Source organism: Dromiciops gliroides, chromosome 4 (genome assembly GCF_019393635.1).
Source record: "Dromiciops gliroides isolate mDroGli1 chromosome 4, mDroGli1.pri, whole genome shotgun sequence".
NCBI classification, from domain to species: Eukaryota; Metazoa; Chordata; class Mammalia; order Microbiotheria; family Microbiotheriidae; genus Dromiciops; species Dromiciops gliroides.
In genome coordinates this window covers 151,913,785-151,937,020 of record NC_057864.1, presented here as the reverse complement: position 1 = coordinate 151,937,020, position 23,236 = coordinate 151,913,785, and the positions used below count along the sequence as shown (strand labels likewise).

The 23,236-nt window shown below is 37.1% G+C and overlaps 1 protein-coding gene across 2 annotated transcripts in view; it reads right to left on the bottom strand.

Moving 5' to 3' along the window:
* Positions 1-23,236, bottom strand: part of COG2 (component of oligomeric golgi complex 2) — a 78,865-nt gene that overhangs the window by 49,613 nt on the left and 6,016 nt on the right. For both annotated transcript variants that reach the window (XM_043963321.1, XM_043963322.1), the window contains exons 2-5: positions 13,210-13,371; positions 10,723-10,788; positions 5,916-5,996; positions 3,491-3,594 (exon numbers count right to left, since the gene is read on the bottom strand). In XM_043963321.1, coding sequence (XP_043819256.1) covers positions 3,491-3,594; positions 5,916-5,996; positions 10,723-10,788; positions 13,210-13,371 — 413 coding nt within the window. The remainder of the gene's footprint in view (positions 1-3,490; positions 3,595-5,915; positions 5,997-10,722; positions 10,789-13,209; positions 13,372-23,236) is intronic.

Sequence of the window (23,236 nt, the reverse complement as noted above, 5' to 3'; positions counted from 1 at the left end):
CACACAGCTGGTTAAGTGTCAAGTGTCTGAGGCTGGATTTGAACTCCTGAATCCAAGGCTAGTGCTTTATCCACTGCACCACCTAGCTGCCCCTGTAACTATTTCTTAATTGCCAAATTTAATGGCTTTTTGTCAGTCCTCATCCTTCTTGACCACTCTGTAGGCTCTTCTTATTACCATCTTCTCCTTGATACTCTCTTCTCTCTAGGTTTTTAAGTCACTACTCAAAACTGGTTCTACTGATTTTCCTACCTTACCTAATTGCTCTTTCTCAGTCTCCTTTGTTGGATCCCCATCCAGTTCATGCCCACTAAGAGTGGGTATCCCATAGGGCTTTCTGTCCTGGGCCCTCTTCTCTTTCTACATTATTTCACTTGGGGATTAAAAGTGAGAAGATGAAAACCTATGGTAACAGACTGTCTTAAAGAAGATTAAATAAAAATAAATGAAGAGACAAAGTCCTATTTTTATATAGAAAAAAGGAAGGAACCTAATCCAGAAAAAACAAAGTATTAGAGACAAATGGAGAAAAATATAAACCTAATTCTAATAATTTTGTGAAAGTAGTAAACAATCCAATAAATGAAAAAGAATGATAAAGTGGAAGCTCCCACCCACCCAAATTCAACACTGTTGCTTTCAGGAAACTCACCTTAAAAAAAAAAAGATATATGTAGAAAGTGTATCCCTCTCAAGGGGGAAGCACGCGGGGTTGGGGTGGGAGGAGAACATAAGTGTCTCTATAAGATCTTTATTTTCTCCCTTAAGAAAATAACCCAAGGTCATTCTCCTGGTACCTACCAGATAATGACATGTATCCCAAGTTAGGTAACCCTAGCTTTTTGGTTTCATCCCCGAAATCAGCCAAGTAGGTCCCTCCCATTTTTCCTATTAACTTCACAGATAAGTATCCATCTCAGGTCAGATGGCTCTGGAGCATCTGACATTATAGATAAGACCCCTGTTAACTACCCTTAAGTAAATCAAAGAACATTCCAGCCATGTATCCTTATACTCCCCCTCAACCTGTTACTGTTCCCAAAGATCTCCAAATATATATTTGGAAGTAGAGATAGTAGGCAAAACTACTTTGAACCCTGGCCCCACCAATTACCATCCTGAAACCCCCAAAAGGTAGGGAGCATCTTTAACAAATGCCAGAGATGGGACATTTCCTATGCAAAAAAAGAGAAAAGTAACTTGGGAACTTCAACATGATATAAATCTGCAGAATTGTCTCACCATTGTTCCAAAAAAACCTCAGATTTGGAGGCCTGTAATATACCACTAAAGCCAGCTTTAGAGACTGTCCTCAAATTATCTCTAGACATTTAAACCTTATATGTGGCCTTACTTTTCCCCTCCCTACTGTGGATATTTGGATTACCACATAATTATCCAGAGAAGCATCCACCACCAATTCAAGGTACTAAATGGATAGGGGAAACTGATCAAATCTCTTTCTCATTTTAAAATGCATCTCTGGATGTCCTCTAATTGCTGAAGTGAATGGGACTAATTTAGCCTGCTACATTGAGATAACAATTCACTAGGAAAGAAACATGCTTAATCAATTAATAAGAAGGCATGTATTAAGTGTTTACGATGTGCCAAGTCCCACTCAAATAGTGGAAATAAAAGAGTCTCTGCCTTTAAGGGGCTCACATTTTAATAAGGGAGAACGTCTGATAAACAAAACAGTCTGGTAGAGAGGATTTTCCCATTGCATCTAGAATAAAAAATAAAATCCATAGCCTGACATTTAAAAATTCTTATAATCTTTCTCTTGTAATTACTCTATGCTATTTTTTATCAACTTACTTATACACATGTTGTATTCCTAGTAGAATATAAGCTCTTTAAGGTGAGAAAGGTGTTATTTTGGTCTTCATATCCCCAGCATCCCGCACCTAATGTTTGTTAAATTAAACTGAAACACTAATTTTCCCATGAAATTATAATGTGTCTCCAAAAGTATAAGACCAAACTTAGAAAAAAGATACGCATTTTCAAATGACACACAATAATTTTCCTTTCCAACCACCCCTGGTGCATCCTCAATCTGGAATATCTCTCTGCAAAGACTGCCCCCTTCCTCTACCGGGGAGTTCCTCCTGGGACCTCTATTTTGTAGAGGGGTCTCGGCCAGCCCTCATTCTCCCTTTTGGCCCTGTTTCTGTCTTTTGGACTTTAAAACTTTTAAGCCCCTATGCCAGGTACCTTCATCTCCTTCCCCCCTTTTCAGCTCCCTATTTTCTTCTTGTATTTGTATCCCCTGGTTCTTTACATAGTACCTGCCACATAGTAAGTGCTTAAGTATGTCCTCCCTCTCTTCCTCCCTCCCTTCCTCCTTTCCTGAGGTCTATGGATAGATTTCAGGGGGTCTGTGAACTTGGATGAGAAAAAAAATTACATTTCTATTTCAATATAATTTATTTCCTTTGTTATCCTCTCTATTTTATTTTATGTATTTAAAAACATGATGAGAGATTGGTTGCTGTCTTGTGGAGGGGGGAGGGAAGAGAGGGAGAAAAATGTGGAACTTAAAATTTTATAAAAATGAAAGTTGGGGGCAGCTAGGTGGCACAGTAGATAAAGCACCAGCCCTGGATTCAGGAGGACCTGAGTTCAAATCCAGCCTCAGACACTTGACCATAGTAGCTGTGTGACCTTGGGCAAGTCACTTAACCCTAATTGCCCCACAAAATAAAAACCAAAACAAACAAACAAAAAGAATGTTGAAAACTATCTTTACAAGTAACTGGAAAAAATAAAATACTATTAAGATTGAAAAAAAAATATAGATGATATTATCAGCAATCCTAAAAAAAAAAATTATGAGAAAGGATCTTTAGGCTTTACCTAAAGGGGTTCATGACACAAAAAAGGGTAAAAACTCCTGTTCTAGTGTTATAACCTTTTAGCAATCTTTTTTAAATGGTTTACCAGAGATTAGTAGAAATGTTTAAGTTATACATTATGTCTATTAAATTTGTAATTGTTGTCCCATGTGCCACTTTAGATTCAAGAATACATTAATGTTCGTTTGAAAAGTTTTATAGCTCATTCTAAATATTTTAAAATCAGAAAGATACCTAGAGTATCCTAGTCTGACAAATGTACCATGCTCCAAAGGTCAACAAGGATTGTATATATAAAAAGGGGGAATTTCAGAGACAAGGCCTTGCAGCAAAAACATTCTGCCTCTGATTCCCCAAAGCTAGGGTACTGAAAGTGTGAAAACTAGCTGTGAAAGTTATGTATAGGAGATAAGTTATATAATTCAAGTATGTTTTAAAGCATTGAGAATTTATCTAAATGTCACAAACCTAGACTTTTAATATTATGCATCTTAAAAAGTTCATCTGGGTCCACTTTGTTCTTTTTCAGTAAGCCACAATTTTTAAAAATTGTGATAAACTAATTATGATTGATATTATAGCTTTTAAACATTCATGAGCACATTTGGAAAAAACTGTCATATATTTACCTGCTTGCTTCTAATGAAGATGTCTCCTTAGAATTTTGAGAATTTAATATTTTTTCAATTTTCTCAACTGAGCGAATAACTTGAATAAGTCTCAACACACACATCTGCAAAGAATAAAGCAAAAAAGTAAAAAAGAAATTTCTTCATGATGTTTTCCTTACTTCCTGGGTCTAAACAAGACTTAAAAGGAAATGTTTGTTCAATCAAAACTTTTGAGTTATGAAGTTTCTATGTCTTAAAATTTGTCACTGAAAACAAAGAAATATTAAGAATGACTTTCTAGAACAAATACATTGCCTACGGGGCAGCTAGATGGCACAGTGGAAAGCACCAGCCTGAGATTCAAGAGGACCTGAGTTCAAATCCAGCCTCAGACACTTGACACTTACTAGCTGTGTGACCCTGGGCAAGTCACTTAACCCTCACTGCCCTGCAAAAAAAAAAAAAAAGACAAATATATTGCCTTGCTTTATTGCAGCACAATAAAGGAGGCTTATTGTAACAAATGCTGACATCCCTTATTCCTTAAGTTTTCTATCCTTGCTCCTGTCTTCCCATGAACTTTTTACTCTGCCTTACTTTTTCTGAGCTCCCTCAATTTTAATTGTGTTTATATTCTTGTTAGATTTTTCTCTTTATGCATATGCATATATGCACTGAGTATATATTAAGAAGCCTGAATATAAAACAGACAATTTTATAGGCAGTATTTATCATACTAAAGCTAACTAAGGTTAAGTACTTTCAAAATAACTGAAACAGGGTAAAGATAAGGGTAAAAAGAGGAGGACTTTGGAGGGATAGGTAAAAATAGCCACTTCTTTACAGAAGATAAGTTCTATGTCATGGATAAAAGCTAATTAGAACGTAATGATTAGAAACTGGTAGATAGATAAGCCTGTCAAGGAGGTTTGTCTTTAGGACGTGTGTGTGTGTGTGTGTGTGTGTGTGTGTGTGTGTGTGTGTTTGTTTTCCTCTTTTCTTTTTTTTTTCTTCTTGAGGAGTGGTTGTTGGGAAGGGTCCAGACCTGTTATTTCACTGGCATAAGGAACTTACCATGAGAAAAAAGTCCCTTTACAAATGAAGTCTGGCAATCTTTCTGCAGTTACTTATCTACTATATCATACCTTTTAGACCTAAAACATCTATTATTCCTAGATGGTTTCAAACTCAGGTCCTAAACAGGCCTGAATCCTCCTAGTTTTCTATGATCAGATGAGATTATGTGCATTCAAGTAGTATGGCTATAGATATTATATTGATAAATAAGTTTTTTGTGGAAGATTACTCACAGCATGCTCTATTAGAAAGATCTTTAGATTAGGATGGCAGACTTGAGTTCCATTCCTAGCTCTGTGCTTGTATAACTTTAGATGACTTACTTATCTCATTTCATTTCTTCATCCATAAAATTAAGAAGTTAGTACCGGGCCAGCTAGGTGGTGCATCAGATAGCGCACTGGCCCAGGAGTCAGGAGGACCTGAGTTCAAATCCAGCCTTAGACACTTAACACTTACTAGCTGTGTGACCCTGGGCAAGTCACTTAACCCCAAATGCCTCACCGGAAAACAAAACAAACAAACAAAAAAAGTAGCTTACTATGCAAAAAAAACAATAATAAATTAAATACATTTTAAAAAAAAGAAAAAGAAGTTAGTATTATCCCAACTCCATGGGTATGTTATTTAACCTGTTTTTGTGACAGTTTTCTCATCTGTAAAATGGGACATTATCTGCAGTACTTGCCTCACAGGGTTGTTGAGCATTTTGCAAAACTCAAAGCCCTATATAAACTTTTAGCTATTATCATTATTACTAGAAAGAGTAGTAGCCCAAGAGGAGCCCAGGGTTCTATTCTAGCCCCAGATCTGCGTTCACTAGTTGTGCTAACTTAGGCAAACAACTTAACATCTATCTCTGAGACTGGACATTTTTATATGTGAAATTGATATCTGGACTAGATGATTTCCAAAAATTCTTTAATTTTATGATCTGACCTATTTACTTCAAAAAGTTGGTGAAAATATAAGATTAAATCTATGGAGTTTTTTTTTAAAGGCATGAAAAAATTATAGTTTAGTGAGCACTAGTGACACAGAAGCAAGACTGCTATATTTAAAAAAAATTAAAGCCAAGATGGGGAATGAACAAAATAATATGCCAACAACCTGTAAATTTCCCTGCTATTTTCCCTTTGATTATACTCTACCATCATTCTTCTTTAAAGGACTTTTTTTCCCCCCAGTGGGTCAATGAGGGTTAAGTGACTTGCCCAGGGTCACACAGCTAATAAGTGTCAAGCGTCTGAGGCCGGATTTGAACTCAGGATCTCCTGAATCCAGGGCCAGTACTTTATCCACTGCACCATCTAGCTGCCCCCCCTAAAGGACTTTTTATATTGGTATTTTATATATTTGCACATACCTTTTTTCTTCTGATATCCTCTTGTTTAGACATTCGCTCCTCAACTGCCCGAATTCCCTCACTGACAGTTGACTTGAGGCTCTTAAAAAAGAGAGAGCAAGATAAGTTAAAAACAAATAATCCAACAGCTGGAACAAATAAGGTATAATATTAGGAGCTTTTTGCTCATTCAGTTGCATCAATATGTACTAAGGGCCTATCTGTCAGTATTGTTACCAAGTGCTATTACAAAACAAGGCATGGGGGCAGCTAGGTGGTGCAGTGGATAAAGCACCAGCCCTGAATTCAGGAAGACCTGAGTTCAAATCCGGCCTCAGAAGCTTGACACTTACTAGCTGCGTGACTCTGGGCAAGTCACTTAACCCTCATTGCCCCTCAAAACAAAACAAAAGCAGAAAACAAGGCATAAGCTTTATAAAACTGAATATTTATATGAAAGTCAATGATAGGCAATTTAAGTTACTGGACAAGGATGCTATATGATAAAAATGGTATTTTAGGAAAATTAGGACTGCAGGGGTTACAAATTGAATAGGCATGGGGAGAAAAGGAATTAGGAGATTATTTTGATAATCCTAGTGGGAGGTAATTAAGGTCAGAACTAGCACAAACAAGATAAAAGGAAGACTCAGAAGAACTTCATTACTAGCCCTACAGAAAAAAAAACCACAAATATTAATTACATAAAACTGTAAGGAATATGTGAGACAAAGGGAGAAAGATAAATAGATTTGTATTCTGGTAGAGGAAAGCAGGACAGGTACAAAGAAAAAGAAAATACAAAATAAAATCTAAGTACATAAGAATATAAAATAGCATCAGATTAGATAAAGGAGAAATCACTTAATTTGGGGGTGTGAGTCAGGAAAGAATTAGTGCTAGAGGTGGATTTAATTTGGGCTTTGAAGAAAGGGTAAAATGCAAACAGATGAAGATTTGGTGAATAGGGCATTCTAAGAATATGCATGAACACAAGCAAAAAGGGATAGGAAAGGCAAAGCACTCTCTAAGGAACAGCACATAAAGAATACATAAGAAGTGGTATGAGATAAAGTGAACATGGTTAATTGGTTAGGATTATGGACAGTTTTGTCGAATCATCAGAGAAACCAATAATGCCTTTATCTTCCACCATCATGAGCAGGAAGTTAGGTAGGAGCTTCCACTGAAACCAAGATCCTTGCCCACGACTCCTTTCATTCCATTTCCAAATATTGGCCCCAGGAGATTGAGACTCCAATAGAAGTCACTCAGGGGTTGGATTCAGAGGCCTCCTTACTTAGGAACATGTGGAATCAATTCCTATTTCACTTGTTTCACCCAACCTTCTGAGAAAAAAAATATCACTTTAACCCTTAATAAGCACTCAGTGTCCACACCAAGATCAGGGTCTCAGATACCAGGTCTGACCAGAGGCAAATGCATGTTCTATAGGAAGGGTATCTTTGCAGGGTGCATAATCCCTGGCTACCTTGGATATCACAAAAGAATTAGTCCTGGGGAATGTATCACCAAGTACTTAGCAACCCAAACACATGATGTGTTCTCTCTGTTGGCTTCTTTCCTTGTGCCAGGGAAGAAAAGAGACTGACAACATCTTTTGTAATCATAGGATCCTGGAGTACGGAAGTACTCAAGTCAAATGTTAATTCCTTGGTTTATGGAGAGCAAATTCAGCTCCTCAAAATCCAATCAGTGTGACTAAAGATGTCAAGGTAAAAGCCCCTTTCTCATGTTACCACTCCCTATTCTCTGTCTCTCACCTAACTCTTACCACCTCTCCCTAGTCTTGTCTCCCATCCCTTTTCACTATGTCTCGTATGGATCTTTTCTATCCTAAACAAATTTCCCTTCATTCTAAACTTCTATGTCTCTCTCTCCATTTCTTCATACTCATGGAAATCTGGTTCCCTCCTGGAAGACCGTGAATCCCTGGACCTCTCTAGTATCCGACACTCCTTCTCTTAAGCCACCTGATATAAAGGTCAGGAAGAACAAGAAAATTCTTTGTTCCTTACTACCAAATCCAAACCTTCCCTCTCTAGTCATCACTTAGTAACCTTTCCTCCTTTAAGGTCCACTTCATCAGCCATGTCCACACTCTTGCTATAGTCATCTACTCGCCTCTAGGTCATTCACTCTCCTTCCTTCCAAGAGTTCTGTAATAGCTTCACAGTGTTCCTCTCCATTCCAACACCTACCACTGGGGACTTTAAAAAAACATGCTGATGGGAGGCAGAGCTAAAACTACAGAGGAAATGTAATGACTTGCCTAAGCTCTCTCCAAGACCCCTCCAAATACCTTTAAATAATGCCATAAGACAATTCCTGTATGCAGCAAAACCCACAAAAAGACAGGGTGAAATAATTTTCTAGCTAAAAACAACTTAGAAGGTCAGCAGGAAAGGTCTGTTGTACTGGGGTGAGAGTGGAGCACAGTCCAGTGTAGGTCTTGCTAGCACAGACCCGGGCCCAGGAAACCAGGACCAGGCCTTGGGAGCCACTGAATCATCAGCAGCAACAGTGACTGCTTCTAGAACTCTTGGCCCACAGATGGTAAGAGGGTCAAACAACTGGCCAGAAGGAAATTACAAGGGTCTCTTTGCTGGCACTGAAGCAGGATTCTGTTACTTTGTCTATACTCAGATCCTGGTCATAGTCCTGGGTGGCAATCCCAGGGAGGGGAAGAGTACTAGCACACCAGAGCTCGTGGGTACAGTGGAGTGAGGACCCTTCTCACAGTTCCAGGACAGAAAAGAGGGCTTGTGATCACTCATAGACTAGAGAACAGGCCAAGAGAGTAGTAAACACGCCTCTCCTTAAATCATAACACCTTGGAAGAACTGAAAACTTACAGGTCCCTAGAAGTTTCTCTGAAAACATGTGCACAAACCCCTTAAAGCTTGGGACAGTGCACCCTCCACCCTGGAAGCAGAGCCCTACTTTAACAAAGAGTTAAAAGTCAATAAATAGGCAAGGAAATGAGCAAACAACAGAAAAAAAAATCTGACCATAAAAAGTTACTATGACGACAAGGAAGATCAAAGCACACACTCAAAGTTCCTATATCCAAAGCCTCCAAGAAAAATATGAATTGGTATCAGGCCATGGAAGGGCTCAAAAAGGAATTTGAAAATAAAGTAAAAGAGGTAGAGAAAAAAATGGGAAGAGAATTGAGATTCATGCAAGAAAATCATAGAAAAAAGTCAACAACTTAATAAAGGAGATGCAAAAAATACTGAAGAAAACAACACCTTAAAAAGCAGACCAGGCCAAATGGTAAAAAATGTACAAAAAGCCAATGAGGAAAAGAATGCCTTGAAAAGTTGAATTGACCAAATGGAAAAGGAGGTACAAATGCTCAATGAAGAAAATAACTCCTTAAACATTGGGATTGAGCAAATGGAAACTAAAGACTTTATGTGAAATCAAGAAACAATAAAATAAAACCAAACTAGGTATCTACAGAATAAACTGAAGATAATCAACAGAGGGAAGGGCCTAGCATTAAGGGGGACTGGGAAAGGCTTCTATTTGAGGTTAGATTTTGGCTGGTACTTGCATGAAGCCAGGGACACCAGGGACACAGAGAATTCTAGGCACGAGAGCCAGAGAAATGCCCAGAATCAGGAAATGGAACGTTTTGTTCAAGAAACAGCAAGGAGGCCCATGTCACTGGATCACATAATACATAGCGGGGAGGTGATATAAGGTATAAGAAAACTGGAAAGGTAGGAAAGGGACAGGCTTTAAAAGTCAGAGAATTTTCTATTTGATACTGGCAGTGATAGGGAACCACTTGAATTTACTTGGGGATTAAGATCTGACATGGCAAGACCTACACTTTAGGAAGATGACTTTGGCAAATGAGTGAAGCATGGACTGAAGAGGGGAAAGACTTGTAGCAGGGAGACCAAGTATCAGGCTGTTGCAGTAATGCAGGCATCAGGTGTTGACAGTCTGTAACAGGGGCATATGTGACAGACATTAAGAAAGTTAAGAAGGCCTTGGCCACAGATTGTATATGGGTAGTGAGAGAGTGAGGAGTTGAGGATAACACCTAGGTTACAAGCCTGAGTGACTGGGAAGATGGTGATAATCTTGACAGAAAATTAGGAGAGGAGAAAAGGCTTGGGGGGGAAGGTAATGAACTCAATTTCAAATATGAACATACTGAGTTTAAGATGTTTATGGAACATCCAGTTTGAAATCTAAGACTGGAGGTCTGGAGACAGGTTAGAGCTGGATATAAGTAGATCTGAGAATCAGATCAGATGTTAATTGAATCTAGGAAAGATGATGAGATCAACAACAAAAATAGCATAGGGGGAGAGTAAAACAGGGCCCAGGATAGAGCCTTTGGTGACACCCACTATTAGTAGGCATCACCTGATGAAGATCTGGTAAAGGAGATGGAGAAGGAGCAGTCAGACAGGTTGGAGGAGAACAAGGAGAGACTAGTATCACAAAAATCTAAAGAGAAGAGAATATAAAGGAGAAGATGCTGCAATTAAGAGAAAACTGGTAACCCTGAGGAAAACAATCTCAGTTGAATGGTGAGATTGGAAGCCAAATTTTAAAAGGTTAAAAAATGTAGAAGAAGAGACAATTATAGAACATTTTCCCTAGCAATTTGGCTATGAAAGGGAGGAGAGATATAGAGCAATAAAAACCTGTGACATCACTTCACATGTAAAACAAAATATTTCATTTCTGGTTGAAGCTATAGTAATTTATCCAATTATTTTCTCTACAAGTAATTCTATATTTTAATATTTAGTACATGATTAATTATTTTTGTACCCACCATAACCTCTTCTCGTAACTGTCCCAAAGGCACAGAGAGCTGGTTGAGGGCTTTGTCCATGCCAACCTAAAAGGGAAATTTTGTTAACAAGCACACATAAATACCAGGAATAATTGTTAGGATGGAAATAAATAAGAAAATTACACTAGATTTATACTGACTTATGCTGAAATCTATATTTTATCCCCAATTCAGTCTTTTCTATATAATATAAAAGTCTACTACTGTATAATGCTACAACAAGCAAACTAACAGAAAAATAATTTCAACATCAACTATATGGGAACATAATAAAAATTGTTATGTATGGAACTTCAAAAATCAGAGAGATAAAAAGAGAGAAACCAAGACACAGAGAGAACAAGAGCATCCAAGGGAGAAAGAGAAAGAGGTGAAAGAAAGGTGAAAGCTGAGTGGTGGGAAAAAGGGACAGGGGGAGGGAAAGATGGGAATGAAAGGAAATGAAACCAACTTGAAAAACAATTGGAAAGAAATGTGCTATTATTATTCATTTGTACTAATCAATAAACATTTTTATTATATTCCTTGAACATTATAATATTGAAGAAAACTCTAAGCAACTTGGAGTAATTTATCAACAAACATTTAAGTTTGTTAAGTATTTATTATGCACCAGGGCCAGTTTAAGCTTTGGAGAGACAAAAATAAAAAAGTAGGGGCAGCTAGGTGGCACAGTGGATAGAGCACCGGCCCTGGAGTCAGGATGACCTGAGTTCAAATCTGGCCTCAGACACTTAACACTTACTAGCTGTGTGACCCTGGGCAAGTCACTTAGCCCCAATTGCCTCACCAAAAAAAAAGGTACCTCAAAGTGCTTAGAAATAGAATAGGGAGAGTTCAACTCAACCTATTGGTACTTTAAGTTGTAAATTTCCAAAAGCAAAGAAAGTAATATTAATTTGAACTATCTCTAGAATTCCAAAAGAGCTAAGCTGGTTTACTTTTGCTTAATCAATAAAGAGTTTGCAAAGTAAATTAAGACTCTGAAAAAGAAGAACCATTCAAATACTCTATTCTCATGCATTTGAAACTTTTCAATTTTATACTATAGTCTCCTGAGGCTAATTATAAAAATTATTTAGACTATGTCCCCTAAGGATTTCTAATGGTAAATACTGCCATAACCTAGTTCCATTTAGCATTTATACTTGCAAATAAACCATGGCAAATTTCTTTTAAAATAACCTATATTTCCATTTTTTACTATTTCAGACTGGTCTCCCAATTTGACTAACTGGAGTTTTTACCTTAATAAATGGAAAATTTCTCCCAAATAGTCACAATCATTATATTATTACCATTCAATAAAGTTTTGATTTCTACTTAATGCTAAATGAAAAAAGACCAATATAGGAATCCACTTTAAGAAAAATGGCTTTTCATTGGAACACTAATGCATTGTTGGTGGAGCTGTGAACTGATCCAACCATTCTGGAGAGCAATTTGGAATTATGCCCAAAGGGAGATAAAGCTGTGCATACCCTTTGACCCAGCAATACCACTTTTAGGTCTTTTGCCCAAAGAAATCATGGAAAGGGGAAAGGGGAAAGGGACCCACATGTACAAAAATATTTATAGCTGCTCTTTATGTCGTGGCAAGGAACTGGAAGTTGAGGGGATGCCCATCAATTGGGGAATGGCTGGACAAGTTGTGGTATATTAATACAATGGAATACTATTGTGCTGTAAGGAACAATGAGCAGGAGGAGTTCAGAGAAACCTGGAGGGCCTCGCGTGGGCTGATGATGAGTGAGATGAGCAGAACCAGAAGAACATTGTACACAGTATCATCAACATTGAGTGTTGATCTACTGTGATGGACTATATTCTTCTCACCAATGCAATGGTACAGAAGAGTTCCAGGGAACTCATGATAGAAGAGGCTCTCCAAATCCAGCAAAAAAAACCCAAAAAACTATGGAGTATGGATGCTGAATGAACCATACTATTCTTTTGTTTTTGGTGCTGATGTTTTTCTATTTTGAGGATTTTCGCCATTCCTCTGGCTTTTCTCTTATAACGTGACTAGTGCAGAAATATGTTTAATGTTATAATGTATGTGTGTGTGTGTGTGTGTGTATATATATATATATATATATATATATATATATATATATATATATATATAACCTATGTCAGATTACCTGTTGTCTAGGGGAGGGAGGGAGAAAAATCTGAAATTGTAAAGCTTGTATAAACAAAAGTTGAGAACTATCTTTACATGTAATGGGAAAAAAATAAAATACTTTATTAATTAAAAAAAGAAAAAAAAGAAAAATGGCTTTTCAAATGCCTTAGTAAAAAAAAGAAAAAGAAAAGAAATTAAAATGTTTAATCAACTTCAGCTTCTCTGTTAATTGGATGCTTCAAACTTCTAAAATCAATCAAAGATAAAAGCTAGAATGGAAATTTTCAAATGTAAAATCACTCAGATAAGAACATTAAAAACTATATAGATATGCTTACCAAGTTTGTTGAAAGATTGACAAAGTCTGCATAATCCTTATTAATGAGTTCCACCATGGCTGTTTTAAGAAGTTTGTAATAGAGTTCCAGATCATCTCTGAGCTCTTCCAACTGGACCCGTTTCCGACAATCAGACACAAAATGATCAACATCAAAGTCATCCTGAAAAATGAAAAACAACATGGTACAATATTTTCCAACATTCAAAAAAGAAATATTAAAATAAACAATACAGAAGAAAATACTTATTTCTATGGCAAGTTACACAACTCTAGGGAAAAAACGATTAAAAGGACTATCAGCCATATTAACGGCAGAGACATTCACTTTCGGTAGAATTCAAGATCAGGCTGCATTAAACAAGAGCACCCTCTATTGTTGCTTAAATTCTGCAAATGCCTTTATTACTCAGATAAATGTGCCTTAACATGGGAAAGAATTGTGTTGTGCTCCCTGGGACACATATACTTATGGGATGGGACATATGGAGATGGGACTCACCCATAGGGATTCTTATTGTCAGATAGCTATAATGCTTCATAATTAGGTAGAAAGAACAATGACCTATGAAATTAGAAGGAATGGTTTTTATTCTCAGCTCTACCATTAGCCAATTAGTCTATTCTGTGCCTCTGTTTTCTTATCAGTAAAATAAGAAGACAGGGCAAGATTATCAAAATTCTATATCTGAATATAAATTTCAAACAATATCAGAAATAAATAGTAATGCTTAATATCTGGTGAACACAATTTCCAACTATTTAACTGATTTTTAGTTAACACTATATGATTCAGGGGCAGCTAGGTGGCGCAGTGGATAGAGCACCGGCCCTGGAGTCAGGAGTACCTGAGTTCAAATCTGGCCTCAGATACTTAACACTTACTAGCTGTGTGACCCTGGGCAAGTCACTTAACCCCAAATGCCTCACTAAAAACAAACAAACAAACAAAAACCACTATATGATTCATAACTGGCATGCCCCAAGACCTATGTTATTATTTAGAACATTCACCTGGGATCACTTTGCAAAGCAGAAATAGTAAAAACATGAGGAAATAAAATGTTCACAGCTGCAACAAATATTCTAAGGTAGGTGAATAAACTTCTTAGAAGCAAGTTTTTAAAGTAAAATTTTGGGTAGAGTACAAAAAAAGAGCTTGGCCCACATATAGGAACTCCATCTATAGAAGAGAAACCAAGTAAATAAGCATAAAGATTCTGGACAGAGAACACAAATAAACAACAATTTGGGCCTAGAATTAAACAAGAGGAAAGCAGGCTAGATTGCCTTTGGAAAATTACAAAGTTCCTTTAATAACTTTTTTAATGAGCTGCAGTGGGCGAAGCCAATCAGGCTTCCATACTATGTTTAGCGTCAATATGGGAAAACCAAAATATCAAGGGCCACCATATTGTTTGAGGAGTGAACCGGCCCATTTTGGAAAGAGAGCAGGTCAAAGCTCTCCTGCCAATAAGTAATGGGATTAGGCCCCTGTACTTCAAGCATAGGCAAGATGGGGAGACTCAACCATAATAAGATTAGTAAGAATAACAAAAACAATGATGATGATGATGATACACTATCCCTATTTTCTAGGCCTTTATATACTCTATCCTTACATATATAGTTAACAAATGTGTATGTAGATATAGTAAATGTATAATACACAGCACAGATATATGTTATATTGATGCTAAGTTGTTTCAGGCATCTCTGATTCTCTGTGATCCCATTTAGGGTTTTCTTGGCAAAAATACTTAAGTGATTTGCCATTTCCTTCTCCAGCACATTTTTTTTTAACAGATGAGGAAACTGAGGCAAACAAGAAGTGACTTGCCCAGGGTCAACACACCTAGTAAGTGTCTGAGGCCTGATTTGAACTCAGGAAACCTTCCTGACACCAGGCTTGGCAGTCTTTCCACTAAACCACATAGCTGCCCAATATATGTTATATACTCATACATAAAGATAATAAAATACTATAAAATGCATAAAATTAGTGACAAGTAAATACTATAAGTTCAGATAGAACACTCGGTAAGTTAGGAGAGCCTTCATGATAAAGAGAGGGTCTGAATTAAGCCTTAAAAAGACATGTAGAATTTGGAAGAGAGAGGAGAAGTAAGGTCTTTTGGCTGGAATTGGAGCAAAGTATCATGATCACTTGGTACACTAGGCTAAAATCTAATGGAATTTTGTTTTCCCTTACAATTTTCATGCAAAGCATTTTTTAAATCTTCTCTGAAGGTGCTAATAAAATCAATCAACCAACAAAAATTTATTGTGCATGTCCACTATGGATAAAAATTCTCATACAATATAAAAATGTATTCTAAAAAAAAAGTATGGAAAATGATTTACTATATACTTTAGTCTAAGGTACTTTCACAAATACTATTTTATTTTCAAAATGGTGAAGTTGGTAATAAAATTCCACAAAAAGAAACTGAGGTATCCTAAAAATACCTTCGGAAAGGTTATGAGGAATTTAAATAAAAGACCGGTAGGTTTATGATATTAAAGATCTAAGCCCTTTCAAAAGATTTAAAGAAGTTGCTTTTCAAAACCTGGAAACCATAGGTTAAAATGAGTTACATAGAGACTAGTAATAATTAACAACAGTTCATAACTGGTAACTTTATCGTTCTCATGTCCCCTTCTATCTGTATGCTATCTCCTCTTTAAGGTTCCCAAGACATTATCTCTCCTCTTTATCCTGTGTTTTACAACATTTTTATCAATGACCTGAAGTATATCCTTTCTTTTTCATACACTTAAAAGAGTTCAATTTATCATCTCTAAGCAGATGATTTGTACACATGCACACACATATGTATGTGTTCATATATATAATATGTAAGTATACATTAGGTAGGTACTATGTTCCTTTTAGCCTTATCTAACCCGAACTGAAGTCACACATCTCCACTAAGAAGTCCAGAAGTGCCTCAAACTCAAATGAACTGATCTTTTTAAAAACATTCCTTCCCTCTAAATTCACCATTTCTGTTCATATTATCCCTCTGCTCCCAATCATCCAGATTCAAAATTATAGCACCTTTGCTTCTTCCCCCTCCTTCACTCCTAACATTCAAGCGGTTTCCAAATCCTTTCATTCCATGTCCCCAATATTACTCTCCTCATAAACAGCCACTACTCAAATTCCAGGTCCTCAATCACTTCTCACTATTCTGTCAGTGTTCTCTCAAGCCTCACTATCTCTGGTCTCTCCTGCTCTATGATCCATGTTTCACAGAGATGCTAAAAGAATATCCTTAAGATCAAAGGTTTCTTCCTCAAAATCTGTGCTGGTTCCCTGTAAGATGAACTACAAACTCATCTGGCTAGCATTTAAGGTGTTCAGCAATCTGGCTCTTAAGTTTCCTTTTCAAAATTATTGCATAGTACTTGCATTCATGTACTCTACCTTCTGGCCAAATTGTACCATTAGCTATTCCCCAATCTCAAGTTGTCTCCCATCCCTGGAACTAATCTGCACTTATCTCTTTGTTCTTATTTGTTCTACCTGTGGAAATAATTTTCCTTTAAAGATCTGCTCTAGTGCCACCCCTCACATAAGGCTTTTCCAGACTCCTCCAGCTGAAAAGTGAAAATCTCTCTCAGATTTTCCTAGAATACTTTGTCTGGATCTCACCTTTGTCTCATTACATTCTACCAAGTAACATCTTCTGTATGCATCCTATGTTTCCCATTAGATTACAAGTTCCTTGATGGCAGGCCATGTTGTTTTAATTTTGCTACCCTCAAAGGCTAGCCCAGTGTAGGACAAATAGTAGATATCTACCAATTATTGGCTTAATTGAATTTATAAAGCTTTTAAAAACAGACAGAATATTCAGGTACAAAAATATATATTTTAAAAATATCTTTTAAGTAATTTAGTTGACAAGTAAAGTGGTACACTAAAAAAAAGAGGTGCACAGATGAGAAACAAAAAAAGAGCACTGACTTTTTTTTTTGGCGGGGGCGGGGTGGGGTGGGGGGGGTGGGAAGCAATGAGGGTTAAGTGGCTTGCCCAGGGTCACACAGCTAGTAAGTGTCAAGTGTCTGAGGCCAGATTTGATCTCAGGTCCTCTTGAATCCTGGGCTGGTGCTTTATCAACCCAGCTGCTCCCAAGAGCACTGACTTATAAAAGAAGCCACTATCCCAAAACCTAGGAGTTGGAATTTCAACTAGCCTGGAAGAGTACAATGCCAGGTTATAGGAAATCTGTTCATTCAAAGTCTTTGAGATCTTGTCTTCTTGGAGTGGTGGGATGTCCTCAGGAAAACTGGACTCTAGTCTGGACTGTGGTTGTCTCTGGACTTACTTAGCTGTTGAACTGCTGAATTTTCATGAATTCTTAGCTTAGCATTGTCAATGATCAAATTAAACAGTGAGAGGTCTTCACAATATAACTCTTACTCAAACTATCTATCTATCTATCTATCTATCTATCTATCTATCTATCTATCTATCTATCTATCTATCTATCTATCTATCATATTACATTCCCCCCCTTTTGGAGGATTTATACCCATATAATACAGAGTTGAGGCAGTTATACAATTTGTTTTTCTTTTTTCCTTCTGTTATCATATACACCATTTGTAATATGTATTCTCTGCAGAGGCTCTCCCTCTGCAGGCAATGTCAAAGTGCCGGTTCAAGAGGGACCATCCCTCTGGACAAAATTTCCTCTTTCTTCTTTTCCTATATTGTTATTTACATATTGTTTGTTAGCATAGGGTGTGTTTCATCAAGGAATACCCTGTTCCTAGAAGAAACAAAGGAGGGAATGTGTCAAGATAATGGAATTTGATAGATGAGATTTAGCAGATACTCAGGGGCCCACCTGGAGAATGGTTTAAAGTGTTTGAATGGAATAAGGTAACTGACCGCAGACTGGATTACTGGGTTACTAGATTATAAGCACATCTGGCTGGTACTTAAGGAAGTAATTGTTCTCAGAAGCAAACAACTTTGAACTTTACACCAGTGAACCAATGAATTTGAATGACACTAGCCAATCAGTTTGAAGAACCTCCCATTTCTGGGAGGAGAAGAGGAAGGAGGAAGCGGATGCTGGCGGGGAGAGCTCAGCCTCTTTGTCTGCGAGACATCGGCGTGGTGGCAAAGAACTTCAGAAGTGGGAGATTAGGAAGGCTAGGATTGCCAGGTTATAGGAAATCTGTTCTCAATCTTTCTCTTTCTTTTACTATTTTTCAATAAACCCTTAAAAAACCTAAACTCATTTATCAGTGATTTTAGTCAGTTTCCCCCCAAAACTGGGGGGGACAGATTAGAACCCACATTTAGAATTTTAAATTACACAACATACCTGACAAAGAGTCATCCAACTTTTGTCATTAACAGGCATTTATTAAGCACCTACTATATGCCAGAAAAGATAGTCCCTGCCCACAAGGAGCTCACAATCTGGTAGAGGAGACAATATGTAAACAACTAAGTACAAACAAGATTTACACTGTAGGAATTGGGAGTAGTTTCAGAGGGAGGGCACCATGGGGAAAGGCTTCTTGCAGAAGGTAGGACTTTAACTAAGACCTGAAGGAAAATATAGATATAAGAGAAGAAACAAGTCTTACTCCTAAGGAGTTTGTATTCAAATGGGGAATACAGCAAGCAAATATAAGCATAGACCGAATAAATATAAAGAGATTAAATATTTAAAAATACAAAATATTTAAATACAAGGTGGTCTGACACAGAAAGCACTACCAGTTGGGGACATAGGGTAAAGCCTCACACAGAAAGTGTGTCTTAAAGGAAGAGAGGATTCTATGAGGTAAAGATAAGGAGGAAGTGCATGCCATGATGGAGAGAGAAAGAAGTCTAACTCTTAGGAATTTCTTCTTTATATTAAGCATAAATTTACCTCTTCAACTAACATTGTTCCCCATTCTGCTGCATGGGGCCAAGCAGATGATACCCAATCTCTCTTCTATGTATCAGCCCTTCAAATACCTGAAGACAGGGGGCAGCTAGATGGCGCAGTGGTTAAAGCACCAGCCCTGGATTCAGGAGTACCTGAGTTCAAATCCGGCCTCAGACACTTGACACTTACTAGCTGTGTGACCCTGGGCAAGTCACTTAACCCCCACTGCCTAAAAAAAAAAAAAAAAAAAAAATAATGCAAATACCTGAAGACAACTATCATGTTTCCCTTGGGGGAAATGCCTTCTCTTTCCAATTTAAACATTTCAAATTCCTTCAACGGTTTCTCCTATGATATCAGCTGAAACCATGATATCATGATTGTCCTCAATTCACAATATAACAAGTATCATATGGATCCTGTCCAGTTTATCAAAGTCCTTCCTAAAATAAGTCTTGTAGAACAGAACATGATACTCCAAAGGTAGTGTGAGCAGGACAGAGGGTAGTAGGAGTAGCATTTCTCCAGTCCTAAATGTTATTTTTTACTTAAACCAGTCCAACACTGCTTTAGCATTTTTTTCAAGATAGGACTATTGATAAGACCATGCTGCCTCCAAAAAGACAACAATTACTTAATACAGTAGCATAGAACTATAAAAGGCAGATAAGAAGAGGCAGCATGATGTAATGTAATGGGCACTGGATTTAGACTCAGAGACCCAAGTCACCTTGAGCAGGTCATTCAATTTCTCATCTGTAAAATGAAAGGAGTTGGGAGGTGGAAAGGTAAGCCAGATTCTCAAGTCTAAACTCAATGTTCTTGTAATTAACCCCTTCTCTTAATTTCTGTAGAACTTTTTTTTTGAACAAACAACAAACATGCATGCCTCCATTCATCATAAGAGTGTGAGATGCAATGATTTTCATTTTCTAGACAAAAAGCAAAACCAACCCCCCCAGTATATTCCCTAACTTAGGCAGTCTTCACAAAATGAAAAATTCAAAGCTTCCAAAACCCATAGCAAGACTAAATTATTCTACTATTAAATAATTTAAAAACCAGATTTGAAAATCTATGTGTAAAAGATCTTAAAGGATAAAAATAAAGGACTGTTATATTTATAAAGCATATATACTTCCTAAGTTCTGTATAATTCTATATTAATACAATTAAAAACCCAAGAAAGCATTTATTAGAAAAATAATTATGTTATTCATTCAACAAACTAAGTGCCTACCATGTTGCAAGGTATTAGGTACTTATTTCTTCTCAGTTTCTCAATTTAGCATTAAAGAGAAAACATTATTAGGAACTCTTCCATAGTTTCCAATTCAGGTTCTTCAACAATCTGGCAGAATAACCTGGCTGACATAGTATCTTATTCATATAGTTATTTGTTCTTTAATTTCTCCCATCTGCTATTTTTAAAGGATTACTAGTTACTCTGTATTTGAGAGTTCCAGGAAAATAAGCTTTATTACAAGGCCAATTGATTAGAACTATTTAAAATTTATATTCTGCAATCCAATTTCATTTTAAAAGTGAGGATTTCACAAGGATAAAGTAATACTTAATTACCAACAATCTAGGGAGCTACAGCTAGAGAGACCACAAAACCAACATTCATTTGAACAATATTAAGTCTTACAAAACTGCAAGTGATGAAAAGGAAATCAAAAGCAAGGAAAATATCTCCTTACCATCAAATGAAATATTTACATACAGTAACACCTCATTCATATGAGGTTTATATTCATAACATCCATTCATGTTCAGGAAACATGGTGAGATACTGCAGTGTAGCACAAAGAGAACTCAAATTAGAACTGGACTGAATCTTGGCTTTGACCCTTATTAACCTTATGACATATGACACTGGGCAAGTGACTAACTTTGCTAAGCCTCAGTTTCCTTATGAAGAAATGGAGATAACAGAACCTATCTAGCAGAGTTGTTATGAGGCTCAAATGAGATAATATATGCAAAATGGTTTACAAACCACAAAGCACAAAATGTTAGCTAGTATTCCTTTAAATGCCATAATTATATATATACATATATATACACACACCCATCTTTCTCTCTTTCTCTCTTCTCACACACACACACACACACACACACACACACACACGATCTCACATCTGATGAAAACCTTTCTAAAAAGTATTACTCACTTTCTGATCCTTTTTAAGGGATCTCATCTGTGACTTCATTATTGTGGCAAGGATAGCACCCCTGGAGATTGTTCAGTAACACACAATCTTTCAGAACTACCTGGGGCATTGAGAAGTTAAGGGAGCTGCCAAGTATTACACTATCAATGTGCCAGAGGCAGGATTTGGACCCAAGTTTTCCTAACCATGAGACCAGATCTCTCTCTACTATTCTATGCTGCTTCTTTCCTGCCTTTTTAAACAAAAGAATTTAACCTCAGAATCATAATTAAGGTAGATTATTGTATATAAAATAAAGTGATGCCTCTGTGACTCCTGGAAAGAGCACTGCTTGCTCTCAGACTATAGGGTCCTACATGGCAGTTTTTGAGTTACCTTTTATAGTTTTGTTTCCTTTATTCTCAATATCCTTGTGTAACTTCCTATTTCTGGGAAGGTGGCTGATGCCTCTAACCACTGCTCCTCCAGTTTGTTGAATCTCACTCATTCAGTCAATGGACACTTATTAAGTGTCAATTATATGAAAGGCACTGGGCTGTTCTAGTGATACAAAGACAGATAAAGAAATCCAGTATTCTCTGGCTAATATACCAGAGGTCCAATTTTGTTTTTAACCAGAAATAAGAAAAGGCTTCAAAAGTCTAAGGTTTCTCCTATGTTTGAGTTTTAGTATATGAACCTTGTGATGATAATTACTATGACTACTCAGGCCTTTCTGTTTAATTTCCGGTTCTTAGTTATATTCCAAAAAGTTGAAGTTGCCAAAAAACAATAGCCTCTACGTACTCTGAACCTCTACACAAGTGAGTTCAATTCAATACATTTAATAATATACTATACTAAGATGAAGTCCCAGGTTTGCTCTCTAAACCATCTAGCCCCCCAAAATATTGTTTACTCTAATCCTTCCCCCCACCCCAAATTGTTTAAAATGTTTATTGACCTTATATGCACCGCAGAACAATAAAGGGTGGTAATAATAGTCCTGATAAGAGAATCTGTCCATTACTGTAGATTACCTTTCATCCTCACACAATATTATGTAGGCATTATTATTCCTGGGCCTCAGATGAAAAAAGCCCTCAACCTGCTCTTCCCGTCCCACACTCCCACTCCAGGGATACTCATCCTATCTACTGTGGGTGCTCTTTTTAACAAAAAAGCTTTCATCTTAAACCTCTTCCTTCCTCACACCTTCTGTCTTCTAACACTTACTGAGACCTGGCTCCCTCATGATAGTACAACCTTGCTGGTCACCTTTTCCAGCAATGGTTGTACTTTCACTTATACATGACTCACTGGTGTAGGGAAGGGAATCAGGATACTCCTTGTTCTCCACTGTCACTTCTAGGCCTTCCCTCTACCATCATCACCTTGTAACTTTTCTTCCTCTGAGGTTCAATTCATAATTACCACCCAATCAAAATTCTGATAGCTATTACCTACTGACATTTAGGACACTCTCCTTCCTTCCTCAAAGAGTTCAATGAATGATGTTCAATGAATGGCTCACAAGTCTTTCTTTCCAAACTCTTACCTTCATATTAGGGAACATCAATACATTTATATATAAATACCCCCACGCCCCCAAGAAATGACAAATCTCATCCTAGGTGACTTCAACATATGTATGAATATCTCTTCAAGTACCCTAACTTCCCATTTCCTCAACTGACTTACTTCCCATGAATACTTTTCCACTCTACCTCAGCTACATGCACAGATAATAGCTTTGATCTTGCCATCACCCACAAGTACTCCATTCCTGAACTCTGAAAATCCTATATCTGATCATAATCTTTTGTCCTTTCACCTTTCCCTCTACCTTTTTACTTCCTAACACTGTTCTTCATCCTCATTGTTATTTCCAATCTTGATGCTCCTCAGTTCTTTGCCAGGCCATTACCTCTGCACTGGCTACCTTCCCCATCTTGACTCACTGGTTAAC